The 24,971-nt window shown below is 47.9% G+C and overlaps 1 protein-coding gene across 1 annotated transcript in view; it reads right to left on the bottom strand.

The window, feature by feature from the left end:
- Positions 1-24,694, bottom strand: part of LOC144106283 (uncharacterized) — a 70,976-nt gene extending 46,282 nt beyond the window's left edge. The window contains exon 1 of the mRNA XM_077639049.1: positions 24,498-24,694. Within this exon, the coding sequence (XP_077495175.1) occupies positions 24,498-24,557 (60 nt within the window). The 5' untranslated portion in view covers positions 24,558-24,694. The remainder of the gene's footprint in view (positions 1-24,497) is intronic.
- Positions 24,695-24,971: the final 277 nt, after the last annotated feature.

Genomic DNA, 24,971 nt, shown 5'->3' with positions numbered 1-24,971 from the left:
GGGGCAGCGGAAATAAAGCATAGCAGGCAGAATGGAGAAATGAAATGAAAGAGGTGAGGGGACAGGAAGAGAGGATAGGGGGAGAAGTAATATGCACAAGGTATTTACACAATAAGAAATGTGTCCAGGTTGTGCGCGTGATTAGTTCATTTTAGAGGAATTAAATCACACACGCGCACAGCACTGTGTAGGTTACAACTGGAGTGGGGCGTCCAGTTATTAATCGTTCAAGGTAGAACTCGCGGAGCGTTCGGTCACTGCGTGTAACTACCTGACGGAGAACAGACGGGACGTCAAGCCCGTGTGTTCGAGGAATGCACAGAAATATCAGAAATGTTTTGCATAATTTCTTCTAAAAAAATGGGACCCGCTTGATAAGCGCATTTTGATGTGTAGGCTTACGCTGGCTTTCAGTTCAAGAACGAATGAAGATATGATTGTTTTCTACCGATGCCGAAACTTCTACAATATTACGAAAGCGTCGCCGCTCTGTTGACTACAAGGCAGGCATCAAATTCTGTCCATTACGAGTACAATACTCGGCTACATTTATGATAAAGGTCTCGTGATACAGAGGCAATAACTTGGAGATTGATGTAGAACGTGAGATGCAGAAATATTTCAAGGAAACTGTGCTCAAGCATTCATGAAGCTGTGAAAAAAAAAATGTTACGTTTCACTGAGCGTTGTAGACTTCGGCAGTGTTTGGCTCCAATGGCGGTTGACCCCTTGCAGGCAGGGGAGGCTTCTTTTTGCGCTGTGTTCAGCGCACACGAAGGTATTTCAGCTTCTGAAGGCTGCCTCCATTTCGAAAGCGCAACCTCATCTTCGAGTGCGTAAACTGTCTATCGGGTTGCCGCTGACCTTAGTGAGGCCTCTCATGAATTCCCAGATTATGGCAGCTGAATCGGAGGCTGCTGATAGGACACCATTTTTGAACTGACACGCACTCAGGGTATACCTTCATGTCAGGACACCCTGCAGACATGCAGGGGCAGACTTACAGGGATGGTGTTTTCTTTCCCCTGCCCTATCAAGCGAGAAATTTAGGCATGAAAGCAACTGAACCCCATTTTTTTTAAAAAGTCTAATAGCACCATCCCCACCTCCTTTGAGAGGGGCCCTATATCCACCCCTGCCTGCAGATGCTTCTGAATAGGGGGTAATGACGGCAAATCCGACTAAGGAAGGACTAAGGACTAAGACATTAGTGCCTCACATGAAATTGTCAGATCTATACGGCGAGAACAAATGGGACCTACTTTTGGGGCCTTCGGGAAGCACCTGCGGTACGTTGATTAACTACCGCTGTAGTTAACCTCTCAACTGAAGTAACAACTCCTCGCAACAGAATTGGAAGAAAGCCGCATTCTATTTGCAATGACCATTACGCTGAAACGGTGCAAGCTGCTATGAGAGCACGTGGCTGTTATATAGAATGCCCCGGCACACATGGAAATTTTCCTGAGCCCTCTTCGTACAAATAGGCGCCTCCATGAAACGCGCCGTCTCAAACTGCAGCAGTGCCGACCTTTGTGCACTAAGGCGCGCCACAACGCATCGCGTCAGCGTTAACCACAGCCGTGCCATGAATAAAGATAAACCGCGCTAACGACCGCTGAATCCGAATTGGACCAACCAGCCGACCCTGCGTGCTCCCCTCCTCGTAAGCACTACGAATCGTATAAAGGCAGCAAATGCTCGAGGCGCGATGAAACCAACGGGACTAAGCGCCTGAAGCGCCTCGGGGCAAGAGCGGCGGGGGTCGGAAATTCTGGGTCGCTCGTGACGCGTGCCGAGGATGGGTGAACGAGCGCATTCAGCCAACTCTGTATGTAACGAGTGCAAAGAAATTAACCTTTTTTTTTTCTCTTCGCTGTCTTGCCTTCATGCCTAAACAAAGGTCATCAGAAGGCGGAGGGGAGAGGGGGGTTAACACCTTATCAGGTCGCTCATTGCGGTATGAACGGCGTTCCGGTTCTGTCACTAAGCGTGCAGTTTGTGCAGCGAGCGGGGGTCGCCTGAATGCACCGTCGACGAGCCCTCGTCGGATAAGGATTTCAAAAAGTTTAAGCGTTTGCGCGTATCGCAGCCCGACGCACTCTCAGCAACTTTTTATCTCATTTTTTCGACGACTGCCTCGTCTACAGCGCTTTCCTTAGTAAGCACACCCACAGACAGACAGAGAGAGAAATTTTAGAACTAAAGCAACCTAATATTCAAGTCGGCCCAAAAATCGGCGAACAAGTCAGCACAGTGTGCTAGAGGGCAGCTTACTCCCTATTTAATCCTTTCTGTTTAGAGTGTATAGGTGCCTCGATGTAGCGCGCGCTGGCATCGAGACACCATAAGTGCGCATATTAACTCTGTGATCGCCATGTCATAAGCATAACAATAATAATAATAATAATTGGTTTTGGGGAAAAGGAAATGGCGCAGTATCTGTCTCATATATCGTTGGACGCCTGAACCACGCCGTAAGGGAAGGGATAAAGGAGGGAGTGAAAGAAGAAAGGAAGAGGTGCCGTAGTGGAGGGCTCCGGAAAAATTTCTACCACCTGTGGATCTTTAACCTGCACTGACATCGCACAGCACACGGGCGCCTTAGCGTTTTGCCTCCATGAAAACGCAGCCGCCGCGGTCGGGTTCGAACTCGGGAACCACTGAGCCACCGCGGCGGGTACATAAGCATAAGCATAATAATAATAATAATTGGTTTTTGGTGGAATGGAAATGGCGCAGTATCTGTCTCATATATCGTTGGACACCTGAACCGCGCCGTAAGGGAAGGGATAAAGGAAGGAGTGAAGGAAGATAGGAACGAATAAGTCCGTAGTGGAGGGCTCCGGAATAATTTCGACCACCGGGGGATCTTTAACGTGCACTGACATCGCACAGCACACGGGAGCCTTAGCGTTTTTCCTCCATAAAAACGCAGCCGCCGCGGTCGGGTTCGAACCCGGGAGCTCCGGATCAGTAGTCGAGCGCCCTAACCACTGAGCCACCGCGGCGGGGAAGCATAGGAAAACTACCTTTTCCCGCTGATGACGACAGCCTACAAAGGAGCGAGTGTAGACATGGACTCCGAGATCGGGCATTCGGCAGGGTTTGCTAAACCAATCTTGAAAGCTATATACAAGATCATTACGAACGTTGCCACATGAATGGACCACTTCACGACGCTGAACCCTCGCTCCCACGCAGACCAATCGTGGCAGCGCACTGTACGGCACCGGAGTGGGTCGTATTTCTGAAGCAGTCGTCAAAAAAATCTGCGGCGTACCCTACGGCGTACTTCACGCCTATTGCTTAAAAGCTATTCGAAAACGCCAGAACGGATTCTATTTTTTAAAGTAATTTTGAACATGCACTATTAAATTCGTTCAGCGAATCAAATGCAATGATATTCGATTCGCTATTCGAACATTTGGAATATTCGCACACCCGTAGCGTTGCAAACTCTTGTTTGCGCATGCGTGTTAAGGATGTTTCGTTTTCATTTTATACTAACAGTGGGATATTTTTCTTCTGAACCAGAAGTCTGTTTGTTAGTATTTTTTTTAGTCTTTCTTCTACTGCATTGGTTACGGTTGTGTCACTAGTAACTATTTGTTTTCATTTTGCCTCTAGCTACTTTTTAAAAGAAAATCCACCTTAAAACTGTATTTTATGGAAATTCATTCACTGGTCCGTTCACTGGTCCATTCAAATATTTCAAAAAGATAAAACCGAGCCGGAAAGGTACGGACGATAGTGCACCGAAATTCTGTGCTCTATGCCAAGACAAATTCGAAAGTCAAAGAATCGGATAGGAATAATAATAATAATAATAATAATAATAATAATAATAATAATAATAATAATAATAATAATAATAATTGGTTTTTTGGGAAAGGAAATGGCGCGGTATCTGTCTCATATATCGTTGGACACCTGAACCGCACCGTATGGGAAGGGATAAAGGAGGGAGTGAAAGAAGAAAGATAGAGGTGCCCGTAGTGGAGGGCTCCGGAATAATTTCGACCACCTGGGGATCTTTGACGTGCACTGACATCGCACAGCACACGGGCGCCTTAGCGTTTTTCCTCCATAAAAACGCAGCCGCCACGGTCGGGTTCGAACCCGGGAACTCCGGATCAGTAGTCGAGCGCCCTAACCACTGAGCCACCGCGGCGGGTGGATAGGAATGAGAACCGGCACTCACAAAGCCGCGCACAACTTTCGCTCTCTAGTTTATACGGATGTATAACAACCGCGCTCCATCAACGGAAACGTATACACAGATGCACGGGGCTTGGCGGGACGAATTTGGCTCCTGCGCAGCGCCTCTTCCCCACCTCGCGCACCCTTAATAGGCGTCGCACAAAGGGAACGAGGGAAAGGGAACCGGGCACGAGTGAAAGGAACAGTGAAAGGCCGCGGGAGGGGGCAGCGTCGCAAAAAGGACGTCCGTCCCGCTCGATATAGGCCAGCCGACGGCGGCGCCTCGCCTCCGTGTGAGCAGTCTAATTGGATCCAACGGCTCGCGACCAGCGCCGCTTTCCCCCTCTCCTTATCTCCCCCTATCTCAGCGACTATCTGGGAGTGAGTGAGAGAGAGTGTGCGTGGTGACGGAGACAAGAGGAAGAGGGCGATGGGGGAGTTTAACGGCGGTGGAAAGGGGAGCGGGGCAGCATCCTCTGAAAAGGACCTTTGAGAGCGGCGCCACCTCTCTTTTGCGGCGTGTGCCGTTCAACCTGACGTCGTTGGATGCGACGGGGAGTCGGCACAGATGCGCCGGGACAGGAAGGAAGAATCGTTTTGCCCTTTCGGATGCGACATTCCTGCGATGCTTGTTTTCTCTAGCGTATAGCTATCTCACTTTTAATTTTTGGTTCTTCGTCGGGCGCATTGCAGCGGCTGCTTGTGGGTCTCAACACTCTTTAATGGGTACAGACACAAAATTTCGAACGCTAACAAACGATATAATAATAATAATAATAATAATAATAATAATAATAATAATAATAATAATAATAATAATAATAATAATAATAATAATAATAATTGGTTTTGGGGGAAAAGAAATGCCGCAGAATCTGTCTCATATATCGTTAGACACCTGAACCGCGCCGTAAGGGAAGGGATAAAGGAGGGAGTGAAAGAAGAAAGGAAGAAAGAGGTGCCGTAGTGGAGGGCTCCGGAATAATTTCGACCACCTGGGGATCTTTAACGTGCACTGACACTTTAAAGATCCCCAGGTGGTCGATATAATTTCTTTTTTTTTTTCATGGGCGTGAAGAGGTGCCTTAGTTGCAGTTGCGGGCGTTAAGTGGGACACAGTTCGATGTGAATGTTGTCCGACGAGCCTCTTGGAATTTCCACCTGCATCAAGTAATGTCAAGGTGCACTTGCCAAAATTATTGTGACGTCACCGAACCCAGTGGCTGTTCCAGTGCTTGCCAGCGACACTGACGTCATCAGTATTGTGGTACTGCAGGTTGGCCAATGACGTCAAGGTGCACTTCAGAGCAAGCGCTGACCGAGACCGAAACTTCCGGTACAAAATTGATTGTAATTTATAATTAACTCTGCGCACTGGCGTTTGCTCTCTTATACATGATTACTACGGCTTCTTTCAAGGCAAAAAAAAACAAACCCCCAAAATTTTTTGTCTGTATCCCCTTGAAGTTGCACAGGCAATCATCACGTCTCCTGAGCGGCTGTCTTGATTTTGCTCTCTTTTTTTTTTGCAAACGAATTTGCAACTTTAAGACATCTTCAGGCTCTCACACGCAACAAACACACTGATGGGCATCTACGGGCAGCCAACAGAGTGTAACCCTGAGAGCTGCAGTTTATTCTTAGTTTATTCTCTTCATTCCCCCGCTTCTCAGCAAGCACCGATGATCCAACAGGTAGGTTCCTTTATGCATAGACGGTTTTAGAGCAAGAGCTGAGACACTGGCCCTGCCCTCCAAGTTCCATTTCCGGCTACGTGCCTGCCAAGTAAACATTTGTAAGTCCCCATCTCCAAGAACCTACCGAGCTACACGCTGACTACGCCCCACAGTGGGCGTAGTCAGGCTAATGATGATGATGATGATGATAATGAAAAAGGTAGCATTATTGTTGGCGGTCGGCAAGCGTACTGAAGAACATGTTTACATTTAATTAATTATGTATTTAGTCCAGGTTGTTAGTACATGTTTAGGCGCTGGAGATAGGCGGGAAGCTTGCATTTTGAAGTCGTAGATTTTCACAGAAGGCTCTCAATATAATCTGCAACAGCAGGTTTGTTTACAACGCGTTAGACCCATTGATGACAGTTGGCGCAGCGGCGCCAACTTCTAAAATTTCGCTGTTCTGCGCTTCAATTCACGGTTTACATATTCCGAATTGTAACTTCACCCATGTCTGCATCGCCAAAGTTCATATTAACCAATTTTAACTAAACGGCTGGGTGATTAAAAATGAAAAATGCGCACGCGCTTCAAGCATCCACAAGAACGCTACCTCTGTTTAAATCTCGGCAAGTTAAACTGCACATTTTTTTCCTTGGTTCTTATTCTGAGTTACGCAAAGCGCGTGTACATTTCTATTGGCAGCCAATGGCACTTGAACGCTGAATGCAATTTGCTGGAGCTATGTAATAATAATAATAATAATAATAATAATAATAATAATAATAATAATAATAATAATAATAATAACAACAACAGGTTTTGGGGGAAAGGAAATGGCGCAGTATCTGTCTCTCATATATCGTTGGACACCCGAACCGCGCCGTAAAGGAAGGGATAAAGAAGGGAGCGAAAGAAGAAAGGAAGAAAGAGGTGCCGTAGTGGAGGGCTCCGGAATAATTTCGACCACCTGGGGATCTTTAACGTGCACTGACATCGCACAGCACACGGGCGCGCTTAAGTTCCAAAGCTCAAGGTTGTTTTCTTCGTCCTTCAAAATTAAATTGCACAAGCTATTTTCACTTGTACTCTGCGAGCATGCAGTCTAAGAGTCCGGCTGATTTCAGCCATAAATCACCCCACTTTCGAGGCTGAGAAATCCGAACCAAGAGCCGTCGCTGAGAGAATTATACCGACCCGTTGTTCGAGAGCGTCATTCATCTTTGTGCCAAACAAGCGAGCTCAATCAACGCCGCACGGTGCGGACAGTTCTTGTCACGACCGCAGCACGGCACAGAACGTATATTCGCGCCTTCCCTCAGCCTCACTCACACCTCTCACCCGTATAATTTCAAAGTCAAATTAGAAAAAAAAATAAAACGCGCCTCACATACAGCACTGCGTGATTGAATGCGGAAGCCTTGGTTCGAAGCGGAGAGAATCTGAAACAGTTTATTCATTTTTTTTTCCTTCAGGGAGAGGCCGCCTTAGACCACTTGCGCAGTAGGTTATAGCACGAAACGTGCGCTACCGCGGACTGCTTCCATCACGAAGTCGTTATACGGTGCCCCACTTCTTCAAAGGCACCACGAGGCGAAGGAAGCGGTAATAGAGACACGTCACGGTCAACCATGCAAGGCTGCTACATGGGACTTGAAAATTCCGGCGCGGCCTTTTCAAAGCATCGTCTCTGTTTCTTCTTGGGGTTTCTTCTCCTCTTGTCACGGCATATTCAAGGCCAGAGACTAGCGCAGTATTCTACGAAACACCTCGCAATCCGAAACAATGGATTCGGCACGTTTCGACGCGACCCAGCTGTATATGTGCAGTCGCTTAGGTAACCTTCTCAACCACCTCCCCCGCTCCGCTAAACAGGAAAATAAAAGAAAAAAAAACCCTTGGGTCAGCGTTTACCTGACGTCTTCATCGCGCCCAGGGCGACCTTCATGACTGAAGCTCGCCACCACTGTGTTGCGTGTAACAAGCGCAAAGAATTGCGCGAATGGGCCGTTTCGTATAAAAGCAAAGGAATAAAGTAGGTCGCGGAGCAGCCCTGGTTCTGCGTGTATGTTGCGTGCACTCTGAGAGATGCATCCGTCGGGAATTAGTTACGCGGACCGCACAGGCCCGCTTGTGTTAACGTCTCGTCCTCGTTTAGGCTAGAACAACCCCCCCCCCCCCCTCCCTCCGCCAGCAACGAACATGATTTCTCGCTTTCTACTCGAGTATATTCGGCTTGCCGGTCGTCACGTGGTCTTGAAGCTCCGGGTGAGATATGACACGAAGTTCATGACACGAAAAGGCGCGGTACGGTCCTTGTTATTACTGTGCAGCAAGGGCAACTCGAAATAAAGAAAAAAGCGGCGAAAGATGAGGGTCTCTAGGCACAGACTCAAGGCAGTGCAAAAGAACTGTGCCACAAAAAGAAAGAGGCGCGAAACAGAGCTGTGGCCCTCGTTTCTTCTTGGCCTGCACGCGAATCAGCTGACCGAATTATCTACGTGTGTGGCATCCATCAGTTAGTGCTGAGTATACCATGCTGTGGCGTTGAGCTGCGCAGACCCTCCTCAATTTGTGCTTCTCAAGAGGAGTTGAAGTTTTTCGCCCTGTCTCAAAACCCAAGAATAAGGAGCACTGTCGTGAGCAATATAAAAGGGAAGAAACTTTTCCCGCAAGGTTGCGAATGCTCTGGTTATTTTTTCACTAATTTCAGAATGACTTTTAGACAGTACGCGCAAAGACGTAAACTAGATAAAGAACAGAAAAAAAACTGTGCTTGTCACGCGTTTTATGGAGGTTTAACATCCCAAAGCGACTCAGGCTATGAGGGTCGCCGTAGTGAAGGCCTGCTCCGGATAATTTCTACCACCTGGGGTTCTTTAACGTGCACTGACATCGCACAGCACACGGGCCTCTAGAATTTCGCCTCCATCGAAATTCGACCGCTGCGGCAGGGATCGAACCCGCTTCTTTGGGGTCAGCAGCCGAGCGCCGTAACCAGTGAGCCACCGCGGCTGCGTGCTTGTAACACGTAATTATAGAGTAATCAATAAATGAATGCTCAGACTTAGTTCCCTTTATTATTGCTCACGACTGTACGTACACGCTCCACCTGACAACCAAAGGCCGAGCACTGCACCTCACCAAATTTCAGGCATACGCGGGAAACAGCAGTGCGGTCGTGTGCAGGAAAGCACCTCCCGGGTATTGCGACAATAACTCCTTTTTCAGCGCATTCTCCGGACGACTCAATCGCATCTTGGTATCTGCTGTTCATAAGTGTTTTCCCTCCATGAGGTAGCACCAGAATCAGCCCGGAAGCCCACATCAAAGACACCTGCGGACCTTCGTCCCACGCTTCGAGAAAGGGCATAGCGCAGATACATATAAAGGGCTCAGGTGGGCAACCTGTCATTCAGCCACACCACCGCTTTCCAAACCGCAGTGGACAGCAAGGAATCATACGGCAGGCCAACGGTGTTGTACGTTTCTGTAGAGGGTGGGTGGTTGTCCAGCGGTCACCGTAGTCAAGGCCGCGTATCGGACAAGCAGCTAGCGATTGCGGCAACAATGGACTTTGTGCGCTCTGACACCTCGCCCGTCGCTTGAGGACGGGCGCCCCGAGTGACCTGCATTGCCGCACATTGACGCGATCTTTACGGCCCGGTGCACGACCCGATTGTCCGCAAAACGGGTTCTTCACGCGAGACCTTTAATGCCTGAGCGCAGAATTGCAAATCGGCCGTGCCTAGGGAACAAGGATAGGTCATCGAGACACTCAGCATTTGAACAAAGCAATTTCATGTTGTTTAAGGGGAAAAAATACAAAGATAAGCTAGTTTTTCAACGCCACGGAGTTGTACTCACAGTCTTCGCAAGTTAGGTCAGTTAGGTTAGTTAGGTCATGTTAGAATTCGAACTCTCTTGCAAGCATCAATAAAAACAGGGAGTCCAAAAACGGCGACCTCCTTCCAGCCAATGGCGTCGGCCGATTCTCATGAGCCTGCTTAGCGTAACAATGCAGGGAGTGGCAGATGAAAGGGGACGGTCCACTTCCTGCCTTGTCAGGCTAGCAGGTTCGTGATAATCGGCCGACGCCATTGGCTGGAAGGAGGGGTCCTTTGACGGGGAAAAGCCGTTGCGTTCTTGAGTTGCATTTTGTTAATAGACTCAAGAACAGCGGGGCAACACATCGGCCCATAAAGCCACCTAATTCCGTTATCTCTACTGAATTAAACCGTAAAATAGCGTTTCTTGCTTTGTTTTCATTGTGTTTTTTTTCAGCCATCTGAACTGCTTCGAGCATCGCTTTGCCATCTTATCTCGAGCACCGTCCCATCGGAGCGCTGAATGATTCCAATAAAATGGAGTTGAATCAATATACAAGTTACAAAAAACAGCCCTCGGCGCCTTGCCTCTTCTGGCCGATCTTACCAGCTTAATTTCGGCCCCTGCGCGGGAAGCTATTATGGTAATGATCGAAAGATCGTCTTGGTCACCCTCCAGGATGAACGGAGATTTATCGAAAAATCAGGCCACGCAATGCGCACGGCGACTGCACTGTTGCATTGCCTCAACGGGAAAAGCCGTAACATTACACAACCGCCCTCGTTATCTCATCTCCCTACACAACCATGCAAGACCGGACCTGTCAACGCTTTTGACAAGGGGCCGTTGCGAGAGCACATGCCGACCCTTCCAGCCGGGTCTTAAAGTAAACAGGCCGTCGGAAGATGGTTCCCCGGGATAGCATGCGCTCTAGCAATACTTCGTTCAAACGTTGCGCTGGAAGAAAAAAAAAGAAAACAGAAAGAACGCACCTCTAGACGCACAAGGGCGTGACCGTGCTCTTAGCAGCGGCGGCGCTATTTTGGTGTCTAGGCACACAAAGCGGCCTCGCAGATTTGAAGGCGCTTTGCGCGTTGTTACTTTTTCCACGCTCGAGCGTCGCCTTCGCTGACGCCTGGCAGCGGAAACGTAAAGCAGCTGCTGCAGGCTACTGCGGTATACACTCCATACAGGCGGTGCTGGGTGCAGCTGTATTCTGTAGCATTAAAAGCGTGCACTGCTGTTCAGGCTACATGCTGGGCTTGCTGAGGCAATCTTTCATTAGTACGGTTTGTATAGTACACAGTCCGCGCAGTCTCACGTGGTGTGGTGTACGGCGAATCGTTCACTTCTCATTTGCACATTAGAAGACGTTTCTGAGGGTTTATGCACGCGAGAAAAAGAGAGTTAAAACTCATACGTTAATGCACTAGCTATTTCAGCATATTGGTCGACAGTATAGCTGTAGCGTACACAACCCTTAACGGTTTTGGTGAGACACACATGCGTGAAGCTGGGGCCACTTAATCATTGGGCTGACAAAATTCACGAAGAAATAATCTTGGGTTTGAGCTGGCAGGGAAAGAGACCCAGAAGAACGCCGGACACGAACCGGCGCTGAGCAATAATTGATTTGATTTGAGATGCCAAGCAAGCTTATACACCCAAGAACGTCAAAGAGTGTTGCTTGATAAGTAAGGCGTATAAGCTTGCAGCACTTGTCAAATAAAACCGGTTAGTGGTTTTATTTTCAACGTCGTTGGATCTCTCGTCCCTCACGGTGCTTTCCAGAATTTTTTTTTTCTTTTACATCCATCAAACCCGTTCTCGCATGAGCAACGCCTCGTGAATGGCTATATTCCGGACTTCTCAGGACGATTCAAATAGCTGAGGAGCGGTACGAATGATTTAAACTTATGGCCGCCCTTACAAAAATTGCTCTAGACAGTCTATAGACTGTCCATAGACTCCTGTCTATATACCCTAGAGAACAGTATGTAGACAATACAAATCCTATAGACAGTCTATAGACAATCTACAGATTTATGGCCATACACTTTTAGTAGATATTTGTCTATAGATAGTTCATAGACTCTGACTAGACAAAAGGAAATATCTATAGGAAGGTAATAGATTCTATAAGAAGTCTATAGATTGTCTATAGACAATACAAATCCTATAGACAGTCTATAGACAAACTACAGGTTTATGCCTATACAATTTTAGTAGACTTCTGTATATAGATAGTCTATAGACTCTGACTTGACAAAATGAAATATCTATAGGAAGGTAATAGATTCTATAAGAAGTCTATAGATTGTCTACCGACAATACAAATCCTATAGATAGTCCATAGACAGTCTACAGATTTATGGCCATACATTATTAGTAGACTTCTGTATATGGATAGTCTATAGACTCTGACTTGACAAAATGAAATATCTATAGGAAGGCAATAGGTTCTATAAGAAGTCTATACACTGTCTATAGACCGTTTTTGCAAGGGCGATCACCAGCCCTCCTCATACGCGCCAGCTGAGCCTCGTGAATTCGAATCCTGACGGAGTGACACCAGCCACATATATACCTTCGACGGTGCAGCACGGTTTTATCTGGACGAGGTGCAGCCGGCCGGGCGTCTCCAGAGGCGCGACCGTGAGAGGGACCGCTGCCAAGGACGCGCACGCAGGGAACGCACCACATCGTCCACGCTAGAACGCCCCGCGAAAGCATACGCGCGGACTCTCAAACACGTGCGACAGTGCCTGACAGGGTGGTGCGTACGAGAAGTTGAGAAGAGTTCCTTTTCTGTACACAGAGTTCACAATCCGGCGCGCGGAGCTTATATACTATAATGCCTACAGGAATGCCTGTATGCGACCCCGCCCGACTCTGGAACAGGAGACATCGATTGTCATTGAAACGGAACGTATTACAGGGTCGCAGCCCTGAGAACTCTTAGCCGTTATTGTCAGTACGCTGCATAACGGACGGAACAGATAACTCGCATGGAAATGAGAGCCGTAGTGGCATGTGCCCAATTTTGTGTCATTGGGAAAAGCTTGCTTTTTCTTCGTTTCTTTTTTTTCGGAGTTCATCGACTTTATATTGGAACGACGGGTACGTGTACGTGCGCGTATGAATGCTTGCATTTATTTTTCCGCGCTTTCTTATTTAGTACTCAGAACATGCTCGCATATATGCTCATACTTTCTGGTTTTAATCCGACAGCCGCATACCCGTGTTTAATAAAGAAAAATAACAAAACAGGGGCATTAGTATTAGCACGCACCTATGAAACTGAATTTCTGACTCCTACCTAAAATACGAACAAATTATAGAAAGTTTTCCGCAATAGTCACTGGTACATAGGTCTGCAAGTGCACATCACAAAATGAAATAATTACGCAGCAGGTGTCTTTCTCGTAATCATGTTAAAAATTACTTAACATCCTACTTTATGGTTTAACTTAGATGCATCATAATGTTATTTGTTGTCATTTTCTGTTATTTTTGCTACGCTTTGCTGTTATAGCCCTTCTCTATGCTTTGTGCATGTGGAACTGTGCTTATTTATTACTTCATGGTTTCATTACGGTTTGGTTTATGGGGGTTTAACGTTCGAAAGTGACTCAGGCTATGAGAGACACCGTAGTGAAGGGCTCCGGGAATTTAAGCCACCTGGGGTTCCTTAACGTGCACTGACATCGCACACAGTACACGGGTCTCTTGAATTTCACCTCCATCGAGAGTCGGCTGCTTCGGCCGGGATCCAAGCCGCGTATTTCGGTTCAGCAGCCGAGCGTCATAGCCACTGAGCCACAGCAGCGGCTGTGGTATCATTATAATTAACGTGGTTATGCAATTCATGTAACAGCAACTATAGCAGCCAGCACCTCAGTATTTGTTGAAACTATGCTATTTTGCATTAGGCGGCCCCCATGACAGTTTTTTTAACCACCGGACCTCGTTTATGGTTTATGGTGGTTTAACGTCCCAAAGCGACTCAGGCTATGAGAGACGCCGTAGTGGAGGGCTCCGGAAATTTCGACCACCTGGGGTCCTTTAACGTGCACTGACATCGCACAGCACACAGGCCTCTAGAATTTCGCCTCCATCGAAATTCTGCTGCTTCGGCCGGGATCCAACCCGCGTCTTTCGGTTCATCAGCCGAGCGTCATAGCCACTCAGCCACCGCGGCGGCCAACCGGACCTCGTGGAATATTATGCATAACGTTTAATAAACTCGACTTCACCCGTTCATCGGGACACGAGACGTGTAGCGACTTTTCTAGCAGTTTCTCAGCCCACAGCAAATGAACATGGACACCATCAAACGCGCGTTTCCCGTATACAAAGCCGGCCGCCGCCGCCCGGGCTACGCGCATCACAGGGAAGCCGCCGTCAGACACGACTCCGGTACGCGTCCGACATGCCGGTACGTGTGCGAAAGCGCAGCCGCTTCCCATCAGCGTGCGCAGCAGCGTCGGGGTCAGCCGGGCCCGGCGCGGCGCGTACAGCATGCGAACGAGTTGATTGTCGTGAGGGCCCTCCTCTGCCGAGTGGCCCGCCACTGATTATATAGAGCGGCCGCCAAGGTCCCGGGGCGCCCGCTCGCTCAAGCGGCGCCCATTTGTACAACGAGGATCTATCTACCCCTTCCCCATGTAGTGCTACAGCGTACACACAGCTCCGTCAGCCTGCTAAACACGGTTCCGCTTGATATCTGCCACACGACGCCACGACCACGGAAGAACGTGCGCATCTTCTTTAGGGAAGGAAATAGGGTGTTTTAGAATAGGGGATAGCGTATGCCGCCGTTCTAAAACTCCCTGATAATAAAGCTATGGCTCTGTACCGTCAGGCCGGAATGAAACGCGAACGGCGCCTGTCAACGAAATAAAATATCGTAGCAGCATAATTTCAGCTGCTGCGCAAAACTAGCATGATTCATGTTTAAGGGTAACCGGTCTAACGACGTTTATCTTCATAAACTGGTTGTACAGTAATATCCAGTTGTGAAGTATTAAGTCCGGCAACCGCGCACTGAATTCCTGTCGAAGAGCTCACTTTAATGAATCTGGCATCAGCAGTACTGCGATACCCGCCGCGGTGGCTCAGTGGTTAGGGCGCTCGGCTACTGATCCGGATTTCCCGGGTTCGAACCCGACCGCGGCGGCTGCGGTTCGATGGAGGCGAAACGCTAAGGCGCCCTTGTGCTGTGCGATGTCAGTGCACGTTAAAGATCCCCAGGTGGGCGAAAGTATTCCGGAGCCCTCCACTACGGCACCTCTTCCTTCCTTTCATCTCTCACTCCCTCCTTTATCCCTTCCCTTACGGCGCGGTTCAGGTGTCCAACTATATGTCAGACAGATACTGCGCCATTTCCTTTCCCGAAAAACCAATTATTATTAAATCAGTACTGCGATCTGCTGATCTGTAGTTGGTAGAGTTTTTCGAGAGCTGAAGTTGTCCAAAACCTTGTCGAATTTTCAAGAAAAGCGCCTTCAGTGAAAGAAAAAAAAAAGCGGGTACGACAGAAATCAAGAGCTTCTGAAGTTCTTATTGACCCGAAGAACAGCAACAGCACAGGAAGACAGAACGAGGCACAGCAATGCGCTACTGATAGCTGGGCGACTACAGAACATCGCCGCAGTTTTTATACATGGAGCGCGAGCGCACCGGAAATCCGGTTATGTTGTGCCTGCCGTCGTCCTGTTTTTGTGGCGGTTGTGCAGGTGAACAATGTCTTCGCAACCGGCCTACGTCGATGCCCGCAACAGCTGTGAAGTTCGTTATGGTACAGCAAGCTCAGCTTTTGTTCAACAATTGGAAGAAAACGCTGCTTGACAGTTTTAGAATTATGAGAAAACCCTGCGTCCAGGTTCTTTATCCCACGTTTTTATGGACTTGCAATGTAGTTTTGATATGTCTGGTTAAGGCTGGCCAGCGGTAGATACTAAAGTCGCAACTTCATCAAAAGACGGGCCATAAGTTAGGGGGAGAGAGAGAAAGGGAGAGAGTTTTGGTCAGGAATGCGTGCAGTCTCGGGAGCGGTATACATTCTAAAGTACAGGATCGCACCTTGCAAGCTGTGGGTACACAGTAGCTAAAGAAATTAAGGATAAGCCCGCAGTCCCAGAGATACGCCACAAAATTAACTAAAAAATTCACCTGGAAGTTCGCAACCCTAGGCAAGGTGTGAATAGATAAAGTAGGCTGAATTTAAGTATTATGTGTTTACAGAAAGTTCAAATCAACGACGGTAAAGGTTTTTGAGGACAATACAATGTTTGTCGGGTACCAAACTGACACAAAATGTGACGACTCAAAGAGTCCAACTTCCCCTTTTGCATACTGCTCAGGAGGTGCGGCATCGAGGAAAGAGTCATTTCAGCATAAGCTCACAACACACTCAGACTGGGACTGTACCATACATCCTCTGCCCCTGCGATGTTGTAGTTACCTCAGATGTTGGAACAAAACGTATAACTAATAGTTTGTCTTCGGGCCAGCCCCTTCGCCCGTTCAGTCAAAAGCGGCGATCGTTTTCTAAGGTCCGCCCTTACAAAAATGGTCTATAGGCAGTCTATAGACTTCTTACAGCCTCTAATGCCTTCCTAGAGATATTTATTTTTGTCTATTCATAGTCTATATACTGTATATAGAGAAAAGTCTACTAAAAGTGTACGGCCATAAATATATAGATTGTCTATAGGATTTGTATTGCCTATAGACTGTTCTCTCGGTTTGCCTATGGAGAGTCTATAGACTCTATAGACAGAAGTCTATGGACTACCTAAAGAAATTTTTGTAAGGGCGCTTCCTTTCTTGCTCATACTTTTTTAAGTACGTTTCGCTCTGATTTGGTCTTCATTTGTCGGGAAGTAATACGGGCTGTAAGCGTAACCCTTCTAAGGCTGTAAGCGGACGCCTACAAATCCCATTAGACGATTTCTTCCAAGCCTTCGTCCTTCAAACACAAATAGTCCGCTGATTCCCCACCGAAGGAAGATGACCGTCTGCCGATGGACACAGCCGACGGCCATTGTCTTGCGTGCATAAAGGCGCCTCTTCCTAGAGGCGCCGGCGGCCGACTTCAACAAAGATTATGCGTAAAAAGTCTATAGGAGGAATCTGGATCGCATGCTTCGAGCGGAACTGCAAGCCGCGCCGCCGCTGCAATGGTACCGAACCATTACGTGTTTCTTCGGCGGAAAAGGCAACAAGGACCTCGGAGAGGGAAAAGAAAGGGCCGGGAAGCCATTCTACCAGCACCCGATACGTATCTGTAGTTCCGTGCAGCACTATACGACGACGAAACGTTCAAAAGGACCGCGCCTGCCTCCTGTACGGCCACTGGAAGAAGCCCGCGCACGTCCGACTCCTTCACAGACGCTCTTCTCCCCTACATAAATAGTCTATAGACAGTCTACAGATCTCTTATAGACTCTATTGCTTTCCTATAGATTTTTCTTTTTGTGTCTATTCATAGTCTATATACTGTGTCTATAGACGGAAGTATACTAAAAGTGCACGGCTATAAATCTATAGATTGTCTATAGACTGTCTATAAGATTTGTATTGCCTATAGACTGTTATTTAGAGTTTGTCTATAGAGAGTCTATAGACTTTATAGATAGAAGTCTGTGGACAGTCTATAGGCTGCATAATTAAATTTTTGTAAGGGCTGACCGTGCTAGTATAAGATTTCATTTTAATTGCAGGGACATTTCTTTTTTCAACGACTTAAAGAAAATACACGCAGCCCGCTATGAACGCTCGGGATGATGAAAAGAGCACGCACTTCTCTTCACGGCAGAAGCATTGGTGACGCCAAAATGTAGTTTCGAATTCTAAAGCCCAGCATTAAAACGTTTCTAGTTTGTTCGAACGTGGACATGCGAGCAGTACTCGGAGCGGTCGTTGAAAGACGTGGCCCGTATCTTTCGCAAACTTTTGTCTTTTCCAAAAGCCTTTGGGCAGGAAATGTACGGAGGGCCAAGACCGAGTCGTAAAAACAGGGTGGTGGTATGCTATAGACACGTGGGTGGGATCTGTGGCGCCTGATCAGACCAGGCGCGACAATTGTGGCCGCTGCTACATACGCATTGTACGGAACTGGTTGACTGCAAGTGGTTCAAACTAACTGCCCCAGTTCTGTGCAGCGGTACGCAGATACGGGCTCACCTCTGCGCTCAGCAAATTAAGCCGGCGTCAACAGCTGAGCGGCGCATACTAATCAGTGACGGTTTGAGTCTTCTGGAACTGGGATTTGCATAATTGAGAAATAACTACAGCGTATGGCGCCTTGGCGCGAGGTGAGTGCTTTAAACAAGATCCAATGCAGTGATGCACTAACCACGTATGTTTTCGATTTCCCTTGATCTGAAGGAACCGGCGTTGCAGCTTACACCCTGCTGCACCGAACTTCTGGAGGCGACGGGCGGGTCAAGCCGCCATTGTGCGCAAGCGGGGAAGCGTGCACGGACGACAACGCCGTGTGCCTTCCGTGAAAAAAAAAAAAGACTAAAGGACTTTTCTTTGCTTCTTACTTTGAAGGTGGCCGAAGAGAATAAAAGGAACGAGACGTGGCCACGTGACGAAACCGGGCGTGATTAACCTAAAGCTTCGCTTCCGGTCTTTGTCCGGAGGCCCAGCGCATGCGTAGTGAAACGCCGCACGAGTGCATGCGTATAGTGTTTCTTCGATGACACGACCTTCGAGGGAAGCCAGAGATAGGCTGAGCGTGTACGTGTTGGCACACAACTTGGTACTTGCGTGCATTCTTTTCGCAGTGAGCCAGTCTCTGTAAGGAATACGCAATGGAAGGAGACACTGACCAGCAAATGACCCAGGGAGATCCTTTGTAGTTGAGCCGCCGCGGTGGCTGAGTGGTTACGGCTCTCGGCTGCTGGTCCGAAAGACTCGTCTGAAAGACGCGGGTTCGATCCCGGCCGCGGCGGTCGAATTTCGATGGAGGCGAAATTCTAGAGGCCCGTGTACTGTGCGCTGTCAGTGCACGTTAACGAACCCCAGGTGGTCGAAATTTCCGGAGCCCTTCACTACGGCGTCCCTCATAGCCTGAGTCGCTTTGGGACGTTAAACCCCCATAAACCAAGCCAAACCTTTGTAGTTGTCTGGATGAACGCACTGTACGGTTCTGTACATCACTGACTTGTTTATTCTTAAATTGTTTTTCACTTAGCACAGCAGCAAGGAACTTTTAGTGAGCACAATAGTACATTAACGAATGTCTGTTTATTGCTCACTGGCCTAAATCTCACCCGGTGATAAGCAGTATATCCGGACAAGCAGTAGTACGCTACGCAGCGAATTAGAACAATACGGCTCTATTGGAAAGGCCTGCAGATTGCTGAACAAATAAATCAGCCTAGTGCCGTTGTATGCTGAATCCAAGCGACATACGTAAACTGCTTCTAGTTGATGAGATTACTTGTTCAACTGCAGCGTCATCAAAAATAAAACAGCTTCGACTGAAGAAATGGTTCTGGTACTCTGCATTCTGGAAACCGGCTTGCAGAAAGCGTCCATGCCCGTGTACATCCCGGTAGTGACGCATCTAATAAATAGCTCATTCCGGTACAATTGCATAGTTTCTTTTTGTTAAGTGGTCCAATGCCCAGGAGCGAGTCATCTGTAGAATAAGTGCATCGCAGAAGAAAATATCATGAAGTATGCAGTGAAGCTACATCAGACAAGGTAGCATTTTATTCTAAATGAGCAGTACACAGTGGACTGATTATTTTAACTATTCTATACGTCATCATATTATTCGTAGTGCAGATGCGTCGATCTGAAAACGACAGTTGTAACTGCAGAGTTTTTGTCAGGTTTTTGTCAGTGCTGCTAACGTGTGGCTCCCACCGCCTAATGTCAAACATGGCGGCGGCCCTCGGGTTGTTTGTGCAAAGGTGTATATGCATATACAGCCTTAGAAAAAGTCTATAGGGCCACAGGGTTTGTGTTCTAGCAGCGTAATTGGGCAGTTATGGTACGTCAAGAGTTGCAAACCTTCTGAGGAGAAGGAAGACTCTTTTCCTAACCTTTTTGGACTTTTCGAGCTGCAGACGGCGCTTTAAGCATTTCTATGTACGACTCAAAACCAAACCCTGGGGGTCGAAGACTTCTGACAAGGACTGTCTGTTGTACTTAAGTGAGAAAACGCGCTGCTCGAAAGAGACGCCCGATGGAGTGCACAGCAAATCGCCCTTGTCGTCCGAGACTCGTGGAGGAAATATTTAGCCAGCCAAAATATGAACAGAATCATTCTGCTACACTCTGTACATACTCGCAATGCAGAATCGAGCTTTCTCAAAGATGCCGCCGGTCTGTGCTCGCGAACAAAGACTGTTTTTTTATTCCGAAAACCTACTTGTCACAGCGCAGAGACGAACAAGCCTCCTCATTGGCCACATGGTGTGGGACACCAGTCGCTTAAGCAACGGGCCAATATGGCGTCTCGCAATCAGGTCGCGTGAGAAACAGCGGGACGACATTGAAACAACGTTTTCTTCAAGTACCACGGCCATTCTACGCAGACATCGTATGGTCAAAGCCACGAGAGACACAATGCGCATTTTTCTTACTAGGGCGTCGATACCAACCCAGACTACCCTTCCACCAGAGGCTATATATACACGGAACTATACACAGACTTTTCTTTCTTTGTTGTCCTTAATGAACTGGCCTTGCTCCTGAAAGATACATTACACTTTCGAACGCGCATGCTGCAGACTAAAAAATGCCAGCGTTGTCTGCGAGTGATGCCGTAACGCTCAACTCGATCTCGCAACAACGAACGTTTTCTCCATTCCCCGTAAGATGGCCCCACGTTGCACGTGGCGGCAAACAACAGCAGCCTTCTCAAATGCGACTCCAAGAGCACGGCTTTCGCGTCGAGCGAGGCGAAAGGTCAGCGGAGGGTCATCACCTCCACCACCCCAAGGGGCAGCAAGCACTCACGGTTATGTGTGTGTGTGACTCCAGCCATTACGAAACGCGCTGTCGTCGACCGCAGTCCTGGCGGGCGACGCGAAAAGGCCAATAGCAATCGTCGGGGCGGTATTTATAAACCTATTGTTGCGCACAGTCACCGTCACCACTGCCACGGCTCGAAGTACAATGGCTGTCCTCCTATATGCGAGCGCTGGACGCCGAGTCTTGGCGGGCTTTCTTTCATAAGGATCTGCAAGACACGTGGCGTGAAGCATCTGCAGCTGCGACTCGCTCTGCCGATTCGTATGGGAAAGGCTGCAGTGTGACTGGCGCCGGAGCCGTAATTGACCCCTTCTTATGTCCTTTTTATTTCACTGCTGGCACGAGGGAAAGGAGATGCTTTTGTCCAGCTGTGGACGTAGGCTGGCTGATGATGATGGGAACACGGCCGCCGACAGGGTGAAAGGCATGCGCGTGGGAACGTGCCCATCACTGCTGCGGTATCGTGTGGAACAGGGGCAGTTGCTTTGCATATACAATTTCAAGCACGCGACTAATTCTTTCACCGCAGAACTTACAATGTGATTTCATCGTGGTCTAGATATACTTGGCAATTTTCATCCCCATCATCATCATCAGCCTGACTACACTCACTGCAGGGCAAATGCCTCTCCCATGTCTCTCCAATTAAAACCCTGTCCTTTGCCAGCTGCGCCCAACCTATGCCTGCGAATTTCTTAATCTCATCAGCCAACCTAACCTTATGCCGCCCCCTGCTACGCTTGCCTTCTCTTGGAATCCACTCCGTTGCCCTTAAGGACCAACGGTTATCTTGCCTTCGCATTACATGCCCTGCCCAAGCCGATTTCTTTCTCTTGATTTCGACTAGGATGTCATTAGCCCGCGTTTGTTCCCTCACCCACGCTTTCCGCTTCCGGTCCCTTAACGTTACACCAATCATTTTTCTTGTCCTTAAGTTAAGCTGAACCCTTTTCGTTAGCCTCCACGTTTCTGCCCCGTAGGTGAGTACCGGTAAGATAAAGCTGTTGTACACTTTTCTCTTGAGGGATATTGGTAAACTGCCATTCATGATCCGAGAGAACCTGCCACACGCGCTCCACCTCATTCTTATTTGTTGTGCTTTGCTGTCCTGTTATATCACCAGCTGTTTACCTTCTTTATTCACTTCGTGCAAGAGGTCAGAGATCAACTACTTGGGGAACTTCGCCAGCTAATCGCTGCTTTGTAAAAAAAATAACATTAAGTACATCCAGGCTACGACAAAAACGCTCAGTAGCGACTAGTGAAAAAGTCAGTGATTCTGATCATGATGCTAACTGATGCGTAGGTCACGATGGAATACCAAACACGCAGAAGGAACTTTCGACGCGGCAGAAACTTCGGGACCAGCAGCGCAGACACTTGTATGGTGCTTTGTCATTCTGTACGTTTGCAAGGTGCACGCCAGTGAACTATAGCCCACACCTTGAAATCCTTCTTCCGAAGAACGGAACATTGCTACAAGATCCTGGAATAAATGGCATAATTTTTGCGCATGCGAAGATGGACAGTTTCAGCAGAAAAGCACGGGCGTACTGTATTTCGTTGTCTTTGCCGATCCGCTGCCACAGGGGGACAGATTGTCACTGCGAATGTACAGTCATATTAAGCGCTATCTTACGGTCAGTCTTAGGAAATGCTAAGCGATAAGTGTCTTCCAGCAGACGTCGATCTGCTGGAGTTCTGCAGGTCGCTCGAATTCCTAGGTCGCCTTTTGTTCCCGATGTAACGAGTGTGACAATAATAATAATTGGTTTTTGGGGGAAAGGAAATGGCGCAGTATCTGTCTCATATATCGTTGGACACCTGAACCGCGCCGTAAGGGAAGGGTAAAGGAGGGAGTGAAAGACTGAGCCACTGCGGCGGGGCGAGTGTGACAACGGTTTACTTAAAAATGAAAATCTCGTTTTGACTCTCACAGTAGTCCTGTATATAAAACCTGAAGGAAGGCATCGCATTCATCTACAAAATTTGGACGCCGTTCCGCTACACGGTAGTCTCGTGACTGGCATTCAGCGGTAATGCGTGGCTGTCGTTGCTGACGTGCTGGCGGATGTCGTCAGCTCGACGGCAAAACTCAGCAAAAAAAAAAGGGGGGGGGGGGCATTAGTAGAGTTGGAAAACAAGGTTACGCCTAATTGTCTGGCGACATACTTCACCTATCCACCGCATATTGGTTGGAAAGTAAGATGGCCGCATAAAACTATGTTAAAGATATCGCGAAGTATGCTATATGTGGAGGCTCAACGCTGAATATAATAACATGGCAGCATCACATGTCGGACTGCTATTGCGGCGAAAAAAAAAAATCTACAGATATTTCCGACGAAACCAAACAAAGCAATCTGGTACGTTGTTTTCCCGCCATTTCGAAATCTATAATCTGTTCGGGCGGATGCTTCTGCTCGAGACGCAAACAACAAAACGGTTAAACTACCGGCTTTCAGTTCAGAGACGCTGCGCAGGCTGCGTGAATGGAGAAAAAAAAAGCACGAATCATTTTCCCAAAATTTCGAAGCTAACCAAAGCTAACCATCTTTGGGCAACGTGATACAGGAAGAAAGCGCGAAGTTCGTTTCCGACCTAACCTTCGAAAACAGACATCGCCCACCGTGGATTTGTCCAGGAATTGTACATCTACAGAAACAAAAAATGCATACCATGAAATCTGAGGAAAGATCAGAAGTCTCGTTATCACAGTAAGTTATGAGACAACGAACGCTTACAAGTATGGAAAAAAGAAGTATAAATTTTTACTGCAATTAGCCTTCATGCAATAATCAGGTTTTTTTTTTCCTTTTTTCAATGTAAATCTATTGCAGCTGACTGATTTTCATACGGAATCCTTACAATTTTACAGCAGCGTTTCCTATAACTTTCCTTCCGCTCTTGAAATGAATGTTAGAACCCACGCAGATTTCCCGGCACACTGAGGAGAAATAATGTTAATACTAATTAAGGCATAAATTAAGGCCGCGTAAATGAGAAATTTGAATAAGAGCCGGCCTCTTTGACATTGGACTCTACGAACTGCAGACGGCGAATTTGCGGCACGCATTGACTTTCGTGCCCGAGGCGTTCCCGAGGCTGAAGCAAGGCTAGAGCGCATCCCCAATCAGCCCTGAAAACTCCAGATTAACAATGTGTATAGTGCGCAAATGGTGGCCAAGAAGAAAAACAGGAGGAAGACGGCGTACAATAATTACAACCAAAACGACGTATCATGAAAGAGAGCGTCTTGTGCGTACTCCAATGCTGAGTATCCAAACCATGGTTTATGAAGTTCGCTTATACATGGAAATTACTGACACGGCTTCATGCTTATCCGACAATGCGAAGATTACTCCGGGCACAGGTATGGCAATCTTCCTTTATATGAAACTGGCATGGGTATGCCAGCATACCGGTGCGTTGTCGGCGTGACTTCGCGTTTAGCTGTAGCTTCTTGACTGCACTGAACTCTTGTCGTAAAAAAAAATTTTTTTCCTTTGATATTTGATGGTAATCTGCTATTTGCATCATTGCCGGCATAGCCCGACCAATAGTATTCTCGGTGAAACGGCTGTCTTTCCTAAACCAACCACGGATTGCAGATTAAATGGCGCGGGAACTTGCTTAGACCGAAACTTTCTGAATCCGCAACGTCGTTTACGATGTTCGAGCGGCACAGCATTGCACAGAAGAGTTGCGGCACTTTCGAGTTCCAAGAAGGAAAAACATGACAGTTCCTGGGTGGAAGTGGTGCCGTTGCACATGTGCGGTACTCACGAAAGTGACGAAGGATAGGAGGAAGAAGAAGACATTCGCCGTTGTTCGTAAAAATCCCATGGCCGAAGCGTGGCGCCGAGCGCGCGTTCCGCTGTCACCGAAACCACAACATCACTGGCAGCAGGAGAAGCGCGCGCGGATCGCCAACGGCCAAGCGCCGCTGCTTCGCTACTGGCGCGCCGAAAGCGAGGGCAAACGAGTTTTTGCGGAGCGCTCGTCGACCAGCGTATTCTTTCAAGATTTCTCTCCTCCTTCTCTCACTCTTTCTCAGATGGAGCCGGCGCATGCGCGGTGCGAAGCAGAAAGGAGCGCCATCGCTGCGCATGCGCGGTGTGATGGACGCGCCGTGAGCGTCGTCTGCTAGCTCCGAGTTGCGGGCGCAATGCCCGTTGGTGTTGCACCATTTGAGCGCGAAAAGATTGCGCGCCATGAAAACTAAAACAAAAAATGATGGTCGATTTGCGTAGTTAGGCC

Source organism: Amblyomma americanum, chromosome 10 (genome assembly GCF_052857255.1).
Source record: "Amblyomma americanum isolate KBUSLIRL-KWMA chromosome 10, ASM5285725v1, whole genome shotgun sequence".
NCBI classification, from domain to species: Eukaryota; Metazoa; Arthropoda; class Arachnida; order Ixodida; family Ixodidae; genus Amblyomma; species Amblyomma americanum.
The sequence above is the reverse complement of the archived record's forward strand: the minus strand, read 5'-3'. Positions and strand labels throughout refer to the sequence as shown.